Source organism: Pocillopora verrucosa, chromosome 4, assembly GCF_036669915.1.
Source record: "Pocillopora verrucosa isolate sample1 chromosome 4, ASM3666991v2, whole genome shotgun sequence".
Taxonomy (NCBI): Eukaryota; Metazoa; Cnidaria; class Anthozoa; order Scleractinia; family Pocilloporidae; genus Pocillopora; species Pocillopora verrucosa.
The window spans coordinates 21,397,510-21,417,509 of record NC_089315.1 but is presented as its reverse complement, the minus strand read 5'-3'; the positions used below and the strand labels follow the sequence as shown (position 1 = coordinate 21,417,509).

Sequence of the window (20,000 nt, the reverse complement as noted above, 5' to 3'; positions counted from 1 at the left end):
GGAGGCCCCTCTGGAACTGGCCCAGTAACCACATTTACAAACAACCACCAGATATGAAAGACTTGTCCAAAAGCCAAAGTTCAATGACCATTAACTTTACCAGCAAGTGGGCTCACAGAGTACACCCACATAAGAGCAGTTTATAGCATTATATTGGGTTCTCCTTTGAGCCATATTGCCAACTTATTCAACATTTCCAGATCTACTGTTTCCAGGATATTTACATCATGGGGAAATTTACAGTTTTTTGGTTTGGGATCTATTAATTTCTGGTTGCCTAAACATGCATTTCAGATGCCTGAGAGTTTTTGAAAATGGTTGGTTGGTTGATCCTTGATGCCACTGAATTAAAGATAGACACCTTCCTTGTTGCTAAGGCAATCTCAAGTGTTTTCACAATACAAAAGTACCACCACATCCAAAGCACTTTTGGGTATTGCTCCCTCAGGCAGTGTTACTTTCATATCTCAGTTGTATACAGGAGGCATATAAGATAGAGAAATCACCAAACAGTCTGGAATTCTAACATTGCTTGAAAGAGGGAACAGTGTAATGGGTGATAGAGGGTTTACAATGAATGACCTCCGATAGCCTCTTGGATGCACTCTTAATAGTCCTCCTTTACTAAATAACCAGGGGCAATTTACAGAGGATCCAGTCAAAGAGACTCATGAAATTGCAAATGTGAGGATTCATCTTGAGAGAGCTATAAGTAGAATTAAGACATTTAAAATGTATTTCCAATTAATCAGGCTGGCTTGCTTAATTAGATTAAGGCAGTTTGTACACTTCTGGTAAATATTCATCACCAATAGAAGTGATGAAGTAATAATGAGTAATTTTATTTTTATTTCCTCAACAGTCATTCTCAGCTACAATACAAGATACACATACTATATATAGGCATATAACTTTGTATAGTACATTGCAGAAAGTAGCTGCTTTAATGTAAACATGGAAATGAAAATAACACAATACTGAAACAACCAGCCACAGCCAAAACAAAGACAGAATAGTCCAAACGGCTCTATCATACATTTGAAAACATTTGGGCTAATGGGCCCTCTTTGAGTCTCTTTGACTGGATCCTCTGTAAATTGCCCCTGGTTATTTAGTAAAGGAGGACTATTAAGAGTACATCCAAGAGGCTATCGGAGGTCATTCATTGTAAACCCTCTATCACCCAACTAAGGCCACAACCACACCACACGCCTCATAACGAGGCGTTCAACCATGATAGGTGTGTTCATCTTCACTCTGCAGGTTTTCAGTCTTATCTGTGGCTATACTCACCTAACTGGTCTCCGAGCCACCATACATTTTTCATGACACAATGGTTTCCTCCCAGCAAACCTTGAAGGAATTATAGGCAGTTTTTGGAGCCATGTGCAGGTTAAGCGTTGCTCTTCTCGTCGTCACCGAGGGCACCATGTTAGAAGATGTGCTTCAAACAAATATCTTATCCTTCCATCTCCATATAATGTTCTTCGAAATGACTGTGGAAGTAGAGGTGGCAGTGTACTTTTAGCTGTTAAATCTAATATATCATGCTCAAGACATCCAGATTTGGAAGAAGATATTTGCGAACTCTTATGGGCCGAGATTCCACTGAAAAATTCAGGATCGTACTTCCTAGGAGTATTCTACCGCCCTCCTTCAAGTGACATGAACTACCTAGAGGGCCTTAAAAGGTCACTGGAAAAAGTTACAGTGGTATGTGATCACACTAATATTGTTCTTTTGGGTGACTTTAATTTTCCAGATATTGACTGGGACTTGATATGCCCCTCTCAACCAAATGTCTTATCACACTATTTCTGTGATAATATTGTGAACTTCTATGGTTTCTCTCAATTGATCGATGAGCCTACACGTCGGGATGCTATCCTAGACCTTGTGATATCTAATCGTCCAGAATCGATTAAAAACATCCAAATTTTGGATGGGATTGGCTCTTCAGACCACAATGTTGTCTCTCTCAAGTTGACATGCAAAGTCACTCGTCCATATCAACGGCCAAAACAAATCTTTGACTACAAAAATGCTAATTGGGATAACTTTTGTCTTGAACTATCAAATATCCCATGGGACGCTATATTGAACGACAATGACACAATGGAAGAGGTTTGGTTAAATTGGAAGTCTGCATTCTCTAAAGCCGTTGAAAACAACATTCCTTCAAAGAAAATAAAATCAAGACAAAATGTGCCCTGGATCACTTCTGATATACGCAAGCTATTCCACAAAAGAAAACGCCTTTGGAAGAAAGCCAAATCTACCCAGCTTGACGTTGATTTGAATGAATATAAATCGTTAAGGAATAAAATTAAATCGGAACTTAATAAGAGTTATTCCAACATGTCGACTCATTAATTGATTCCAAAAACCCTAAACGCTTCTGGTCTTTTATAAATCCAAAACGAAAAGCAAATCAATACCTGTCGCTATGAAATGGTCAGATCGTGGTGTCACGGCTTCTACTGGCAAGGACAAAGCAGAGTTAATTCGCAAATTTCTTGCATCGGTGTTTACCCACCCTGACCCAGCTACTGACGTTGATGAGGATGCCCATTTACATGGTTCAGGCTTCGATATATGTAGTATACTAGGACAGCGGTTGTTTATGTAAAAGTATACATCCGGGAAAGTGTGAGCGCGGGAAGATTATTAAAGAAACGTGTACTGTGTGTACTGTTGTTGTTCGCCTTCGTGGCTGCTTTTTGTGGCATACTTCTTCATTTTTAGACACTACAAATTGGCGACGAGGATGGCGAATTCAGTAGAAAGGGCGCTTCCACCTCTAGATTTAACAGGGTCTTCCTCTCAGGTTGCGGAACGATGGCGACAGTGGAAACGATCGTATCAGTATTACATCGATGGCAAGGGAATTACGAATCCTTCTCGGAAAACAGCTCAGTTACTTCATTTAGCAGGTATGGAAGTACAAGATATTTACGAAGATATTCCAGATCCTGGACCACTGAATGCTAACGAGGATAATGAGTATGTGGTGTGTCTGCGAAAGTTGGATGCTCATTTTCGAGCCGAGGACAATGTACCGTACGAGCGTCATGTCTTTCGTCAACTTACGCCGACAAAGGGAGAGACCGCCGATAAGTTCATGGTTCGTTTACGTAAACAAGCTCGTCATTGTAATTTTGGTCCAACTTTGGAAGAAAATTTACGGGATCAATTGATTGAAAAGTTGCCTAATGTTGAGCTAAAGAAGAAGCTATTGGAAGTCGTTAATATTACTCTGCAAGCAGCAATGGATAAAGTTCGAAAGTGGGAAGCCTCACACGAGCAGGCAGGTCAAATGGTCATGCCAAGCCAAGAACCTGGAGCAGGTACTCATGCAGTTGAAGAACGTCCTGGGCGTGGAGACAAAGGGAAAAGCGTTTGTTTCAACTGTGGTAAAGAAGGTCATTTTGCCCAAAGTACAAATTGTCCCGCCCGAGGTCGCAAGTGCAGCAAGTGTGGTAAATATGGTCATTATGCCAGCTGTTGCAAAGGGGGAAGGAACTCGAAGCCTGGAAAACAAGGTAACAACCAACAACGGGGAGGCAGACAGCAGCGTCATGGTAAGGGGAGACGGGCAAATCATGTTGAGGGTCATTGTAACGAGTCAGGTGAGGATGACAGTTTTGCTTTTACTATAGAAGAACAGACATGTGCTATGTCAAATTCCTCTGAACCCGTTATCTCAGTGAAGATTGGTGGAATCAGCAGAGATGTGTTGATTGATTCAGGTTCTGCAAGTAACCTCATTAGTAAAGATACACTGCAGGAACTTAAGTATCAGGGGCTCAAGATTGAATTAAAACCTTGTCTGAAGAGATTGTATGCTTATGGGGGTCGAGAGCTTAAAATTGAGGGCCAGTTTCAGACAGAAGTTTCCGTACCCAAAGCAAAGGTTGTGGCAGATTTCATTGTTGTTGAATCCGGGCGTTGTTTGCTGGGATATTCGTCCGCCACAGATCTTGGAATCCTTCGTGTGGATCTCTCGGGAACTCTTGGGACAGGAGACTGTAACACTGTTGATGGTACCTTCGTGGGAGGACTCAAAGCAAAATACCCCAGTGTATTCCAGGGAATTGGAAAGCTTAAAGATTATCAGTTGAAGCTACACATTGACCCCAGTGTAACTCCAGTCGTTCAAAAAATGCGACGAGTACCTTTTTCTGTAAAGGACAAAGTAACTGCCAAGGCTAACGAACTCCTTGAAAAGGACATAATTGAGAAAGTCGAGGGGCCTACGGTGTGGGTAAGCCCAGTCGTTGTTGCTCCTAAACCGTCCGGGGACATAAGGTTGTGTGTCGACATGCAGAGAGCCAACGAGGCCATTATTTGGGAAAGATTGCCCATACCAACCATAGATGAAGTCCTTGAAAGTCTTAATGGGAGTGGTGTTTTCTCGAAGTTAGATTTAAGGTGGGGTTTTCACCAAATTAAGCTGGATCCTGATTCAAGGGATATCACTGCTTTTGCCACCCATGATGGTATATTCCGCTACAAACGTTTGAGTTTCGGTGTAAATGCCGCACCAGAGAAGTACCAGCATATCATCACCCAGTCAATGGCAGGTCTACAAGGGGTGTCAAACATAGCAGATGATCTTATCGTTCATGGTCGAGACACTGAAGAACATGATAAGAACTTACACAGTGTGTTGCAACGTCTTAGTGAGAAGCAGCTGACTTTGAATGCTGAAAAATGCACTTTCCGAATGACTAAAGTGGTATTCATGGGTCTTTTGCTGAGTAAGCATGGCATCGGCCCAACGGAGGAAAAAGTCAGAGCAGTTGCAGAGGCAAGTCAGCCTCAGACACCCTCAGAAGTCCGTAGCTTCTTGGGGCTCGTTGGATTCAGTGCCAGGTTTATACCCGATTTTGCTACCACTGCTGATCCCCTCAGAAAACTTGCAAGAAAAGGGGAACCGTTCGTTTGGGGCAAGGAGCAGGAGCAGTCGTTTCAGAGATTGAAGAGTCAAGTTGCAAGTGCACCAGTCCTAGCTTACTTCGATAAGGACACACCCACCCGTGTTATTGCTGATGCAAGTCCTGTTGGACTTGGCGCCGTGCTGGTGCAAGAAAAGAATGGGGAAAGCCGTGCCATCTGTTATGCTAGTCGTAGTTTGAGTCAAGTGGAGCGTCGTTATAGTCAGACAGAAAAGGAAGCACTAGCCTTAGTCTGGGCTTGTGAACGCTTCCACCTCTACTTGTACGGGCTTCCGCAGTTTGATCTGGTGACAGACCATGAAGCACTTAAAGTCATCTATTCCAGGAAGTCTAAACCTTCAGCCAGAATAGAGCGCTGGGTTCTGCGTTTACAACCGTACAACTATCAAGTTTGCTATGTGCCTTCAAGAAAAAACATCGCAGATGCCCTTTCCCGACTGACGAAGATACCGGCGTCAGACAATTCCGCAGAAGATGATGGATATGTACGCGCGATAGCTCTACATGCTGTCCCCGCTGCATTGAGAATCAAAGAGATTGAACAAGTCTCAGCACAAGACTCTGAGTTGCAAGCACTCAGAAATTGTCTCATCGAAGGGAAATGGGACAATGCCCCATAGCAGTATTTGCCAGTGCGCAATGAGTTGACTTTTATTGGCCATGTAATTCTCCGGGGGACAAGAATTGTTATACCCCAAGCACTTCGCAAGAGAGTCGTTAGTTTGGCACACGAGGGGCACCAAGGAGTCACAAAGACAAAGGAGAGACTTAGAACAAAAGTCTGGTGGCCTGCTATGGATCGTGATGCCGAGAAAAGATGTGCAGAGTGTTACGGGTGCTAGATGGTTACAAAGAACGTTCCACCCCCACCATTGAAGTCAACACCGTTACCCAACAAACCATGGGAAGAAGTAGCTGTGGATCTAACGGGTCCGTTACCTTCTGGAGAACACTTGTTAGTTCTCGTTGATTATTACAGCCGGTGGATAGAAGTTGATGTTATCCGAACAACTTCCAGCAAAACCATCATTCATTGCTTGGATGCCCAATTTGCAAGACATGGGTTGCCTAAAGGTCTGCGTACCGACAATGGCTCAAATCTTGTATCCAAAGAAGTAGAAGATTACCTGAATGAAATGGGGATTGAACACCGTTACACAACACCTCTATGGCCAAGAGCTAATGGCGAGGTAGAGAGGCAAAACAGGTCGCTTCTTAAGTCCATGAGAGCAGCCCATGCAGAAGGACAGAATTGGAGAGAGGAGCTAAACAGGTTTCTTTTGGCGTACAGGTCCACGCCACATTCAACCACAGGAAAGAGTCCCGCCGAGTTATTGTTTAGGAGAAAGCTAACAACTAAAATGCCTGAGCTAGTCAACGTTGAAGAGGAGGAGCTAGAAGTGAGCGACCAAGCCGTTCGTGATCGGGACAATCAGAGAAAGCAGTTTAACAAGGACTATGTGGACAAGAAGTTCCATGCCAGAGATCGAAATGTGAAAGAAGGAGACAGTGTTCTGCTTGAGAAGAAGAAAGAAAATAAGCTGTCACCTTGCTATGAGAAGGAACCATATCAGGTGATATCTCGTTATGGGGACCAGGTGGTGTTGCGATCGCCTCAAGGTGTCCAGTACAAACGCAGCCTTCAGCATATTAAGTCCTTTAATATGCCAGATCCAGAAGAACAGGAAACGCCACAACAGGACGCTAAACCACGGACTGAACCTAAGTCATTTGAGACGCCACCTGTGGCAGAGGATCAAGTACCAATGGCTGAATCACCACCAGAAGATGTACCTTCTACTGTACCTACAGCTGAGCCGCATGTGAGAAGATCTGGCAGAATTACGAGCCATCCAAAGGCTCTGAGTGACTACGTTCTGTACTAAAACTAGTGACATTGGCATTTTCATATTACTGTTCGTTGCTATTACATGAGTGACATTGAAACGTTGTTTTATAAGCTGAACGGCCAAGGCTATGTTTATGTTTAGCGTGATTTTTGTCTTGAACATTTGGAATCGAATTGAACTTTTACGGTATCTAAACAAAGTGGAAGTTTGTTATGTTTCTGTCTTTCGAGGTCAACCATCTGAGCGAAGAAAGAGAGGGAATGTAGTATACTAGGACAGCGGTTGTTTATGTAAAAATATACATCTGGGAAAGTGTGAGAGCGGGAAGATTATTAAAGAAACGTGTACTGTGTGTACTGTTGTTGTTCGCCTTCGTGGCTGCTTTTTGTGGCATACTTCTTCATTTTTAGACACTACAATATACCAGATCTCATGTGCTCTAGCGCTAATGTGGGAGAGCTCTTGCTTACCCTTGATGTGAATAAAGCCTCTGGCCCAGATGGTTTGTCTGCACGTTTGCTCCGAGAGGCAGCTCCTGTAATTTCGGATCCACTTTCAAAGTTATTCAATATGTCTCTGAATAGAGGAAAACTACCTCGTGACTAGAAGTGTGCCAACATTACCCCAGTTTTCAAAAATGGTGGTAAAGAATATGTTTCTAACTATCGTCCAATTTCTCTGACATAGCTTGTAGTTGAGACCCTTAAGAAGCTAGGCACAAGACATATTATGGCTCATCTAGAAGATCATGACTTGTTAAGCCCTCATCAATATGGCTTTTGAGCTGGTTTTTCCTGCACATCCCAACTTATTCGCCTATCACAGGAAAAAATTTCAAAAAAACATCCAGGTTTTTTGCTAATTCCCATTTTTAGAAAAAACACATTAATGGGAAAAAGAGCGATTTCCAATTTTTCTACTGAAATAACATTAATGTGTTTTTTGAATTTAAGTGTTTTTTTAGCAATTAACATTAGGACTGGGAAAAATCATGGATGGTTTTACATTGAAATCCATTTATGGGATTTTAGGGAACTTAAAACATCATTGTGATTTATAAAAACCATGAATGGGTATAACATAGGACCATTATTGGTATATTTATTTCCCATCAATGCGTACGCCAATAACCATTCATGTTATGCTATTTGACATTAATGGAATATAACATAAGCCTAAACCATTAATGTGTAAGGCTAAAACCATCAGTGGTTTATTATTTAAACCATTAATGGGATAGAGCTTCAGTTAAAAACCATTAATGTAAGATTGGAAACATCAATGTTTTCTTTCAAGGAACTTAAAACATTTATGTAATTTATAAAACCATGAATGTATATGACACTGGACCATTATTGGTTTATCTATTTCCCATCAATTGTGTTCTCTAATAACCATTTATTTTACATAAATGGAATATATGACCTAAGCCAAGCTACATGCATAAATTATATTAAATAAATGTGTAAGGCTAAAACCATCACTGTTTTTTTTATAATTTTAGAGGAGTTTCAGTTAAAGACCATTAATGTAAGATTGAAAATTAAACGTCAATTTTTTTTAATGTCATTAACAAAACGGTCTGTGTATTTTAATCATTTCCCATCAAATTATGAATCTAATTAGACACTTGTGTTTAATTAATTTCTCATTAACGGAATACAATCTACAGCATCAGTTGTTAACAGCAATAATGTAAGTTAAAAACTCCAAATTATGTGTTTTTTACTTTTAGCCATAAATGGGATACCAGATCAGCTAATAAAATAAAATAAAATGCAATATCAACTATCAGTGGTTTGTTGTGACTTGTGTCTTAGTAAACCATAAATAATTGAGACTTGCATTTGCGTTTTGATGTTGGCTGATTTATTGTTTTATCTTTATAAAACATCATCATAATGTTTCATACCAGTAATCAAAATAATGAATCACCGATGATAAAAACAGCTTAGCATCTCAGGGTGTTCTAAAGTGTTTGTCCATTAATAATCAACTGGCACCATTTCCCATATGTCCTCATTCCAGTCTCCATCAGCATTATGAAGTAAAGTGTTCCAGGAAACTTTATCACTGGCTAAACGAGGATTTCTTTCTGGGGAATACATAGCAATAACAGACCCATATACATCTTCCCTCTCTCCAACCTTGTTGTAGTACAGAACTTTGGCAATTTGGTGATTTGCATCAACACTTAACACCCTTCCAAACCATGGCTGGGGATCAGTTCCGTTGATGAAAACCATCTCTCCCTCCTTTGGGTACAATGGTACTACCACATCGTTTGGAGACAGGGGCATGCTCTTCCTCATAAAATCGACAACAATTGATTCTAAAGGCTCAGCCTTTCTCAAAATACTTGGCGCCGGTACAATAATCTTCTGAGAAAGACTCCCATGGCATAAAATGGGAAAGCCAGTACTTGCAAATGTTACAAGTTTACCATCATCATCTTGTTTAGTTGGAAGTAACTGGCCTTGAATAAACTTGTGGTATTCTCCTTCAATTTCAAGACCTAGAAATTTTTCTACCAAAACAACTGATTGGACATTGTTCATGTTAAGAAAAACATGTTCTCCTGTCCTGTACAATAGGCCCTGACCTTGAATACCTTGTTGTGGTAAAAGAAGACTTCTGTAAGCCAAAGCTATTTCCGGAACAAGAACTTCACCACTTGATGTACTTGACCCAGTAAACTTTGATTTGATGAGATCCACATCCTGTTTTGACAGCTGGACTTCATTTCTCTCAGACCCACCAACAAGAATTCCCTTTTTGCTGTAGTTCTCATGACGAGGTGAGGTTTTGGCAAAGTCACTTAAGTGCCTTGCTCCTTCCAAACTGGTGGCACTCATCTAGAAAAAAAGTTAATATTTTTCTCAGTCAGATCGTAGCTTAACATAATTATAAGAACTAAAGTTAATTTGGCTAAAGATCACTGTATGAATTATCACTGACATGAGAACAAGAAATAGAACGGAGGGTTTAAAGTTTTGTGTAGTTTTTCTTCCATACAAAAGCTAACTTTAACTTTTCAAATTTTTAAATCACCGTGGAAATCATCTTTTTTTTTTTGGCTTAGCTTAACAATATTATTTGTAGTCCTAACCTTTCTTTAGGATTCATTTACATGCCTTAAGTATTAGTGGACTGCATAACAATGGAGTTACAATTATATCATTTAATGTAATGTCTACAACAAACTAATGGCTTCATGACTGAGTCTGTAATTACTGTATGTAAAGTTAAGGCAGCCCAGGAATTCCTTTTTGTTCACAATTACATTCTGAAATGTAATTACATTATGGCGACTTTCAGTGTAAAATTTACATGTACAATGCAGTGATGGCATTTTATGGTTACTAACAACTTTTCAAATACCTTTTCCAGGCAGAACTTGTACTGTTTGGGCTGGTCCTTGATGCTAGAGGAGAGATGTTGAAGCAATTCACGTCGTGCTTCTTTTTTGGCATAGGTGCATTCAATGTTCTTAAAGTTGGACTTTGTTGTAACATACCTCCGCACTGCCCTTTCAAATGGAAAACACCAGTAGTTGTCAGGGTGTGAAAACTGCATAGCATCGTCAGGAATATGAAGAAGGTTGTGCTCAGTGACTGTACATGAAGTCAGACCCCTATGCTCTTCAGTAAGCACTAAGTAGCGTTGAGCTAACTTGGAGAAAAGATGAACATCATCGAGCACCCATCCATCCCGTTTACAGAAGACAAGTTCTGTCATCCTGACAGTAAGTTTCCAAATGTGATAATCCATATCTTCTAAGAGGTCAGCAAATATTACTTCAGAGGCTGGAAAGGCAAATTTGTGGAGTTCTTCTGCCTTCCAAAAGGCCAGGCGAGAACCATAACCATTAGGAATTCTTCCATCTTTCAATTCTACAGTTATAATAATCAGAAAATCAATTGTACAGTTCTGTTGTATAAATTAATATATGTAGTGTACGCTGAGTAAAAATTTACTGAGTAGCTAGACACACCGTGTTTTAAGTTACTAGACGTAATATAATTTGTAACTTCATTTGGTATTTTTTCATAAACAGACTCATCAACAGACTCTCTGGTTACTTAACCAGAGATGTGCTGCTAAAGATCTATAAGCAAACAGTGCTACCAATCCTTGACTATGGATGCACAGTGTGGATGGAATGCTCTAAGGGTATGACAGACAGTCTGGAAAGACTTCAAAATCAAGCAATGCGCTCCATACTCAAAACAAACAGAACCGCATGCACCCAGAAGATGAGAAGTAAACTGGGACTTCTGACACTTAAAAACCGGAGGCGTTTTATTAGTTTGCATATGTATTAATGCAGTTAATGTTAAATTAATAACTTAAGATGTTAATGACAAAAGAATAAATTCTTGTTTATTACAGACCTGCAGTCCAAGGAAAGAAGCGTAGACGTTGGTCAACTAATTTACTGTCAATCTTCTCAAGAGTGATGAAGCTTTTGAGTTGTGCTGCTATGACATTTGAAGGGAGGTTATGCATAGTGTCATACACAAGATCCTTGAAAATGTCAAATCCATAAAGTTTGTGCAGTCGATAAAGGACGCTTAATCCAGTATAACCACTGTTCCTGCTTTTTTCTGCCCAAACAGTTTTGCGGTCTTCCTCATTTAGATCTTTCATCGTTTTCAAGTCTTCTTCCAGCTTTCGCTCCTCCCATGCAAATCTGGCGCGGTACCGATTATTAACATAATAGTATGTGCTTCCACCCTCTGGATTGATAGTACCTATTGAATAAAATGGACTTTTATTTCAGACAAGAAACTGACCAAAAACCAATGTGAATAAAGAAATGACAGCATATTACCAATCTTTTCTTCAGAAATATGATAAACCATTTTGCTTTCCTGCCTTACCACAATGTCTGCACGTTTCGTCTGCCTTTTCCATGACATCCCACTGTGCATAGTGGCTCTCGTCCAGGCAAACATAAAGTTCTCTTGGGGCTTTGTATCCACAGTTTTTGAGAACTGATTGAGTCTCTTGCCAATTTCTTGGCCATCTTTCCTCTAATTTTCTGTCATTTCGACAAAACAACTCCTTAGAAAATTGGAGAATGTCTTCAAAATCTGAGATGGATCCACTCATTTGATCCACTAAATTCAAAGACTTTAGTATAGCAATGTAATTTCAATATCATCATGATCAATTTCGTTGTTATCAGTAGTGTCTGACGCCATTGAGTCAGGTGGGCATGGCCTGCTACATAAATTTTGTGCACTAGTTTGGTTCTCAGAAAGAACACTACAGTGATCATGAGTGAGGTTATCATCACCAGACGGTGGTAAGATACACTCATCAATGCCAGAGTCATTATTAGTGTCACCAGGATCTTCCACTCTGTTTGAAAATAAAAATATATCTAGAGTTCATGGGCTGAAGCAAACTTCTTCATATTGTAATTCATCTAGCAAGGTGTGTTTCTAGTGTTGCTGATTACAATATTTAATCTGACAGCTGAATTTGAAAGTCTAAATAATTGTTACATAGGTGCAAGAGAACGAACACTTTATTTCATAAAGCACAATATATTATGGCTTAACGTCAAATCAAATAATATTTATAGTAATTAGCTTGTTCTCACCTGTCCACCACAATATCAGCTATTTCTTGTTGTTGTTGCTGCCAGTGAGAATGCTCTACTGAACGTGCAACTGCAGCACCATTACACTTGGAACAAGGACAATGTACATGTCTGGATGTTAGCTCTGAACAGTTGCAGCAGACGATATCATCTCTCGTCCAAGCAACAGCCTCATCATCAATTCGTCATCTTTTATTAATATCAGCTTCCATGACTTTGAGTGCGAAAAAAATCGAGCGAAAATCACAAAGCGCCAAATTTCCCGCGCAACGATTTCTTGCACCAATCACATCCCTGCATATCCACGTCCAGCCAATCATGTCGCAGTATGTCAATCCCCCCGCGTAACTCCCCGCTGTACATTGTTTAGCAGGGCGCGCTGCGAAGACTACTTCTGTCTTTCTGTCGATTGATGTCGAGGGCTGTTATACAAATTGGGAAGCTATTAGGTCTTTAGTTCTACGAATAAATCGTGACATAACGAAAGCCGAAAAACCAGTGGAAGAAATGGATGTTCGTGAAGTGTTCATTTTAATAGAAAAGCACTTCAATACTGAAGTAGGGGAAAAGTTCGAAGGTACGTTCAACAAGTGTCAGAATCGATTTGTAGATTTCGTCACTGAATCTTACACATGTATTTTACAGTGAATTGAAATGGCCTATATTCCCTTTATTTATTGTCTGTTATACTATTTTAACTTACCGTGATAAAGCTGGAAGGATTTTTAACAAAATCTCACAGTGAACACAGAATTTGTCATTTCGGGAACTGATTTTGCATTGCGTTGATACAGGTTGATACTAGTTTGGTTTTGGCGCGAAATAATTGTACGTTAAAAATGTCCCCAATGAACTTCCCCAATAATTTTCCATCGATTATGACACTTTTCCAATTTTCAAATATGTTCGAAAAGCAGGAAATAATATATCATATGCAGAATTCTTGTTGAAAATGGAGATGTTCTTTATGAATTGGTAAGGTTTCCCAGAGTTATGAAAGTGGACATCACGTAATTGTGCAGCTTGTTGCATCGAATACATTGTGTAGGGTACATAACTTTTCAGATGTGTTCATAAAATTTAAGCTTAAACAATTTTTCTTACTGCTCGTTTTGATTTTATGCAAACAGCCCAAAAGGTTGATGGAAAAACCTTGGTCCTTCTCTCTAAACGTGCATCCCAAGAACAGTACGAAGCCTGCGGCCTTCTTACAGTTGCCGACCAGCTAAAATTAAGCTCCGTGGTCAATAGTTCTGCCGAGAGCGGGTCCACTGGTTTTGAAGTGACGACAATCAAACCCAAAAAGCCCTCCAAAGCGCAGCTGCTGCAAATAAGTGAAACTGCACGAAGAATTTACAAGACCAAGTAAGTAACTGTCAGGAATGTGTCCTTTTTTATTGTATTTTCTAACTTCATTACAGAAATTTTTCAACCGATTGCATTTGCTCGAAGTGTTTAAAAACAAATTTAAATGCATAATGTAGCAGTAGTTTCTCGAACAAGGAGGAAGTATTTGTATTTCAAACCGTCACAATTTAATAAATCTATGTATGAATGGTTGTCTTAAATATTGGATATAAATTTCCACAATTTTTTTAAATCCGTTTCCTTATTAGGAGAAAAGCTATCAGAACTGCGGCAATTAATAGATGACCTGGGAATGACATCCCGAATTTTAAGAAGAACAAGGTCGCTGTTGACGAGTTGAATGATCTTGTTAATGACCTCAAGGAGGATTGCTCGTTTCCACCTTTAAACTTTGGCAAAGAGGGTATGAAACAACATATCTTAGATGTTCTTAATGAAAGAAGGAGACATAAAAGGAAAGGACATGACTATTCTCAGGTGAGCTTAATGTCAATAACATTAATTTTTATATATTGACCAATTATTTCTTATTCATGCATGCAGACCTTAATTTGGAAGGAGCTCGAACCTACGGAAAAGATTTTGTTTGCTTTACAACAAAGAACATCTAAATGAACATATTGCTACTAACTTAAACCCATATAAGTTAACAAATCATGATGAAAAAAAAACAGCTCATGTTTCTGTACAACCATTTACATGATTTTTTTGACATTGCAGCCGGATAACAGGTCTAGTGAAGTTGGTTGTTGAAGCACTTTTAAAAGAAAGGATTTGTCAAAGTGTGATATAGACACTCCAAGAAGGTCTCACGAGATGACATTAAAAAAGTTAAACCATTTTAGCTAACCAGCTTAAGTGCTTCTTTAAAAGTTTTCAAAAGGCAACTTTTAGTTGAGTTTGTGGAACTGTCAAGAAGGAACTTTTATTGGTTAATTTTAGTGAGTTCCAAGTTGCTAGCTATATAGTATGTGTGGCATTTGAGGTCATACATTTTTTTAAGAAATTTCTAGAACCCAGCTACAGTTGTCAACAAAAGATCTTAACATTTAGACCAAAGCAAAAGAAAAAAAAAAACAGTGAAGCTTAATGTTTCTTGATTGCCACCATCAATGTTTCTTTCATAGCCATTAATGTTTAATGGACATTTCACTTGATGTTTAAATGAAAATAACTATTTCTGGTTATTATTCACTAACCATCAATGGTTTGTGCCTCTTACATTAATGTAAATTATTAATAAAAACATTAATGGGAGATGTCCAGCTTTTTCATTAATGGTTATTCCTTGTGGGAATTTACAGATTACCATTTTCTTTACCATTGATGGTTTTCTGGAATTTTTTCCTGTGTATGTCACTCCTGGGCATCAGCCTTAGATAAAAACAAAACATCAGATGTTGTCTTCCTGGACTTTGAGAAAGCGTTTGACTCAGTCCCACACAAACATCTCTTCTCTAAGCTTGGCTGATATGGTATCAATGGTCAGATTCTCGAGTGGCTGGGTGATTTCCTGCAAGATCGTTTCCAACATGCTGTTCTGGAAGGTGAAAGCTCAGACTGGTCCATGGTTTACTCTGGTGTCCCTCAGGGAAGTATTGTTGGGCCAATGTTGTTCTTGTTGTATGTCAATGATATATCTGAGAACCTATCGTGCTCAAGTGAAATGTTTGCCGATGATACTCTATTGTTTAACTCAGATCAGCCATCATCTGTTCATCAACCTGTGTGTGAAAGCTTGTCTCAGATCGTAGACTGGTGTAAAAAGTGGCTTTTGAAACTTAAAGCAACTAAGTGCAAATGTATGAGAATCACAAGCTCTAAATCTGTAACACCATGCTCGTACAACATCGATTCAATCCCACTGGAACAGGCTAAAACACACAGACATCTTGGAGTCATTATATTATCTGACTTATCTTGGAAGCCGCATGTTCTCTCTGTTGCTGCTAAAGCAAATAAAATACTTGGCCTACCAAAGCGCACATTTGGAAAATGCTCTGAAGCAATAACAATTGGATATAAGTCTATGGTTCGGCCAATTGTTGAGTATGCTTGTCCTGTGTGGAATCCACATCAACAATGTCTGTCTGATAAGCTTGAAAGAGTGCAAAGGAATGCTTCCAGGTGGATCCTTGGTAGTTCTATCAACTATAGTGAACGTTTGGAGTATCCTGGCGGGCCAACACTCAACTCCTGTCGTGAATTTCTTAGTTTAGTGCAATTATTCAAATTCATTAATGGTTTTTCAAGAGTAGACTTATGTAATTACTTAACTTTCTCCAATAGTCGGACGAGATCTACCAACAATGTCAAAATCTGGACGCCTTATGCTCGAACAAATATCCTCAAGAACTCTTTTTGGTATAAATATATAAAGATCTGGAATGACTTGCCAAATGACATAATTAGCTCTAGCTCTGCTAGTAAGGTAAAAAAAAAAAACCGAAAGAACACTTTATTAAATAATATCAATAATATTGCACCAATATCTATTTATCAATTAAGTTTTTTTTCAAATAATCTTTACCTTTATACTTTAGTTCTATTAGTGCCCCAATGGTAGTCACCCCCAAGCCTAGTGTCAAAGTGAGAGTCTGCGTGGACTTGACAAAGCTCAATGAGTATGCTCAATGTGAAAACATGCAAATAAGGCATTTCATTGCATAGAACAGAATGCGCTTAGCTTCAATTGGTTCATCTTTAGCCACATTGAGACTAGGGTGAGAATGATAAATGTGGGTTTATTTACTCAGAAGCAAAACAGGTCAAAACAACATGGAAACGTTTCAGTTTGTCTCTGCCGTTCGTGGCTATCATATCTACAAAGATATTTGGGAGCCATCTGTTGGTAAAAAAAACTCATTGCACATAAAGAGTTTGGTAACCAGTTCAACAAATTTGCTATCAAAGTGCTCAACGGTGAACAAACAGCGGGCCATTTACTGCGCAAATACTCTTACAATTACCCTTGAAGTACCAGGCCGTCGTCGACACTGTAAAAAAACTTTGTGGGGGAATGGAAATCCTATGCTGTGTAAGGTTCTCCTGTTCGAGAAAAGCGACCATAAACCGTTTAAAAGACCTGTTAACAAAGAAGGTTTAATGGCAAGAAATGTAAGCTTGAAATAAGCTTATACTCATCACCAACGGCTCTTTTAGGAGCCACCAAACTCGCAAAAGCAATGACCAATACTCTCTTGTTGTTGTAATGCAGCATTTATTCCAGTATTATGCCATAAAAGTGTCCATTCACAGAAATTCACAGCACCTTTCCCAAATGGTCTCGCAGATAAGCTGCAACTATGATTTTGATCGCAAATTTTTGGAATAAAGGTGCGGCTTATCTGCAAGTCTTTAAGGTAGTATTTCTAAGCTCGCAGGTGCAAGGCATTTCAAAGAGCTCGATGTGAACTCTGGCTTCAGGCAGATCAGGTTGTCTGAAAGTTTGAGACACTTCACAACTTTTATCACACCCTGGGGTCAATTCTGCTCCAATGTGCTACCCTATGGCATAGGCTCAGGTTCAGAAAAGTTCCAGAAATGTATGAGCAGGATCCTTGAGGGGCTCGAGGAAGCTGAATGTAACATTGATGATGTGCCTGTCCATGCTCCTACTCGAGAGCTACACAACAAAAGATTGGAGCAAGTATCGGAGCAGCTCGCCACAGGAGGTGTTACACTAAATATCAAGAAATGCGTGTTCAGAGCAACAAGATTCAAGTTCCTTGGAAATGTTGTCAGTGCACATGGCATTGAGGTGGATCCTGAAAAAGTGGCAGCAGTGACTGACCTAACAGCACTCAAGAGTGTCCACGATGTCCATGTATTCTTGGGCATTGTTAACCACATGAGCAAGGGATCTCATGCAGGAGGACCACCAGTGGGTCTGGGAACCACCTCAATGAAAGGCATTTGAACAAATCAAGTCAAGTCTGACAAAAGCACCAGTGTTCACTCTCTATGATTCCAATAAAGAGACCAAAATCTCAGCAAATGTATCATTATTTGGACTAGGAGGAGTACTGTTACAGAAGCAGGATGACCAGACCTGGAGATCTATGGTGTTCCTATGAAGTGCACTCACCCCAGTAGAACGCAGATATGCACAAATGGAGAAAGAAGCTCTTGGACTAACCTGGGCCTTTGAGCAATACAGTGATTACTTAGTTGAAAAGTCTATCATCGCTGACACAGACCACAAACCTCTGGTAGCCCTTCTCACTACATGTACGCTGGATGAAGTCCCTCCTAAAATACAGCAGTTAAGAAGGCGTCTTATGCGCTTCCACTTGAAAGAGTGAACCATGTGCCTGGAAAAAAACCGGTACATTCCAGACGCTTTATCCAGAATGCAACCTAGTAACTCAGACAAAAAGGGAACTGTTCCTGATGAAGAAATGAACATATACGTCAACAGCATACTGCACTCCTTACCAGTGTCAGATGTCAAGCTGGTGGAAAAATAGAAAGCCCAAGATGAAGACCCTGTCTGTTGAAATATAAAAGAGAGTTTAAGATACCTGGACAGCTGACCTCAAGGACGTTAACATTGAGCGCAAGGGACTAGGTCGATGACGTCTACCTTGGTGGGAAACTTTTCACATTAAGGAGCAGATTTCAAGCTGAGGACGACAACGTTTTGTTCATCATGGCATCTTTAAGAAAGACTTGTGAAATGATTGTTATTGCTTACGCGGAAGGGCTATTGACGGATGAAGAGTTTATGTTTCTTTATGAGACAAATCAACGAGTTAATTTAGAGTTGCCTTACTACGAGTATGAGGAATTTAACTTTGACAAAAACATCAGTGAAGCCGAATGTAAAGCGGAGTTTAGGTTTGAAAGAGGAGATATCGAACGTCTCGCTGATGTTCTTCAATTACCGCCCACCTTTACGTGTCCACAAGGCAGTGTTTGCGACCGAATAGAGGGCCTTCGCATACTTCTTCGTCGCCTCGTATATCCATGTTGTTACAGTGACATGGTCAGCAGATTTGCAAAACCAGTTCCTGTTTTGTGTATGGTATCAAACATAGTGCTCAACTATATCTTCGATCTGCATCATCACAGAATCACAACCTGGAATAATTCCATCTTGAATCCATTTGCTATCCAACAATACTCTGATGCTGTGTCTGACAAGAGTGCTGCCCTTAACAACTGTTTTGGGTTTGTGGATGGAACTGTCCGCCCAATTTGCAGGCCGGGGGAACACCAACGGCTTGTTTATAACGGGCACAAGAGGGTACATGCCCTTAAATTTCAGGCTGTTGCTCTTCCTAATGGGCTTATTGGACATTTGTTCGGTCCTGTAGTAAGTCTAGTTATTCCTACAGTCTCTTTTGTTTTTGGTTTTAAGTCACCAGTTTTGGCTTAGAAAAATTTATCAGTTGAACAATTGGTTTTTCAGAGGGAAAGAAGCATGATGCTGCCATGTTGGCCGACTCTAATTTTCTCACCACTTTGGAGCACAATGCTGTATCCCCAACTGGCCAACAGATGTGCATATACGGAGACCTCGCCTATCCTTTAAGGGTAAATCTCATGGCACTGTTCAGAGGGGCCGCCCTAACAGCGCAAATGGAAGCCTTGAATGATTCTATGTTGAATGTGCGTACGTGAGTCGAGTGGTTGTTTGGAGACATTGTGGAGTATTTCAAGTTTATGAACTCTAAAAAAAACCTTAAAATAGATCTAAGCTCGATCGGAAAATTGTATGTCATGTGTGCCCTGTTAAGAAATGCGTTAACTTGCCTTTACGGAAATTCAACTTCAAGTTTTTTCGAGCTGGATCCTCCCACACTGGAGGAATACTTCTCTTGAACAATTTTAAGTCATCTTTCCACAAACTTCTGACCAAAAATTGAGCTCTGAAATCAGTTAAAGGTAGTTAAACGTTTCGATAATTCATCGATTTTTTGCGAAGATAAAGGAATCAAACACTTTATTAACAGTCACATATTATTCAAGCACAATCTTAATAGAATAAACAAAGCTGCCGAGATAACAAGATAAAGGCTGTAATTACACTCACTCTTAAAGTAGAAAGGCTCAGTAGTCCGACCTCAGTGTTTACCAATTTTAATAGATAAACACAAATTAACATAGCTGTACCGAACTACTTTGAAAGACAATTACACCCATTGTAAAGTCACTTGTTCACCAGTTTCAACAGTAGCTCCATCATGTTTTGTTGTTGCTGCTGCATCA

The 20,000-nt window shown here is 39.8% G+C and overlaps 2 protein-coding genes and 1 pseudogene across 2 annotated transcripts in view; 1 reads left to right on the top strand and 2 right to left on the bottom strand.

Moving 5' to 3' along the window:
• Positions 1-8,560: 8,560 nt before the first annotated feature.
• On the bottom strand, positions 8,561-11,923 carry LOC131784256 (uncharacterized). Its single transcript, XM_066165379.1, has 4 exons — positions 11,692-11,923; positions 11,203-11,562; positions 10,190-10,701; positions 8,561-9,663 (listed from the first exon to the last, which is right to left on the bottom strand). The coding sequence occupies exons 1-4, from the start codon at positions 11,921-11,923 to the stop codon at positions 8,794-8,796; spliced, it is 1,974 nt and encodes a 657-aa protein (XP_066021476.1). The 3' UTR covers positions 8,561-8,793.
• A 6,515-nt stretch (positions 11,924-18,438) lies between these two features.
• On the top strand, positions 18,439-19,613 carry LOC136280376 (uncharacterized; annotated as a pseudogene).
• Positions 19,614-19,941: 328 nt separating this feature from the next.
• LOC131768630 (uncharacterized protein PF3D7_1120000-like) overlaps positions 19,942-20,000 on the bottom strand; it is a 651-nt gene continuing 592 nt past the window's right edge. Inside the window, exon 1 of the mRNA XM_059084351.2 lies at positions 19,942-20,000. This exon is cut by the window's right edge and continues 592 nt beyond it. Within this exon, the coding sequence (XP_058940334.2) occupies positions 19,942-20,000 (59 nt within the window).

Coding starts and splice junctions, on each gene's coding strand:
- LOC131784256 (XM_066165379.1), bottom strand. CDS start 11,923: ATGAGTGGATCCATCTCAGATTTTGAAGACATTCTCCAATTTTCTAAG. Junction 11,563..11,691: donor CGAAACGTGCAGACATTGTG/GTAAGGCAGGAA, acceptor TTTATTCAATAG/GTACTATCAATCCAGAGGGT. Junction 9,664..10,189: donor ACAAGTTCTGCCTGGAAAAG/GTATTTGAAAAG, acceptor CTTTTTTTCTAG/ATGAGTGCCACCAGTTTGGA.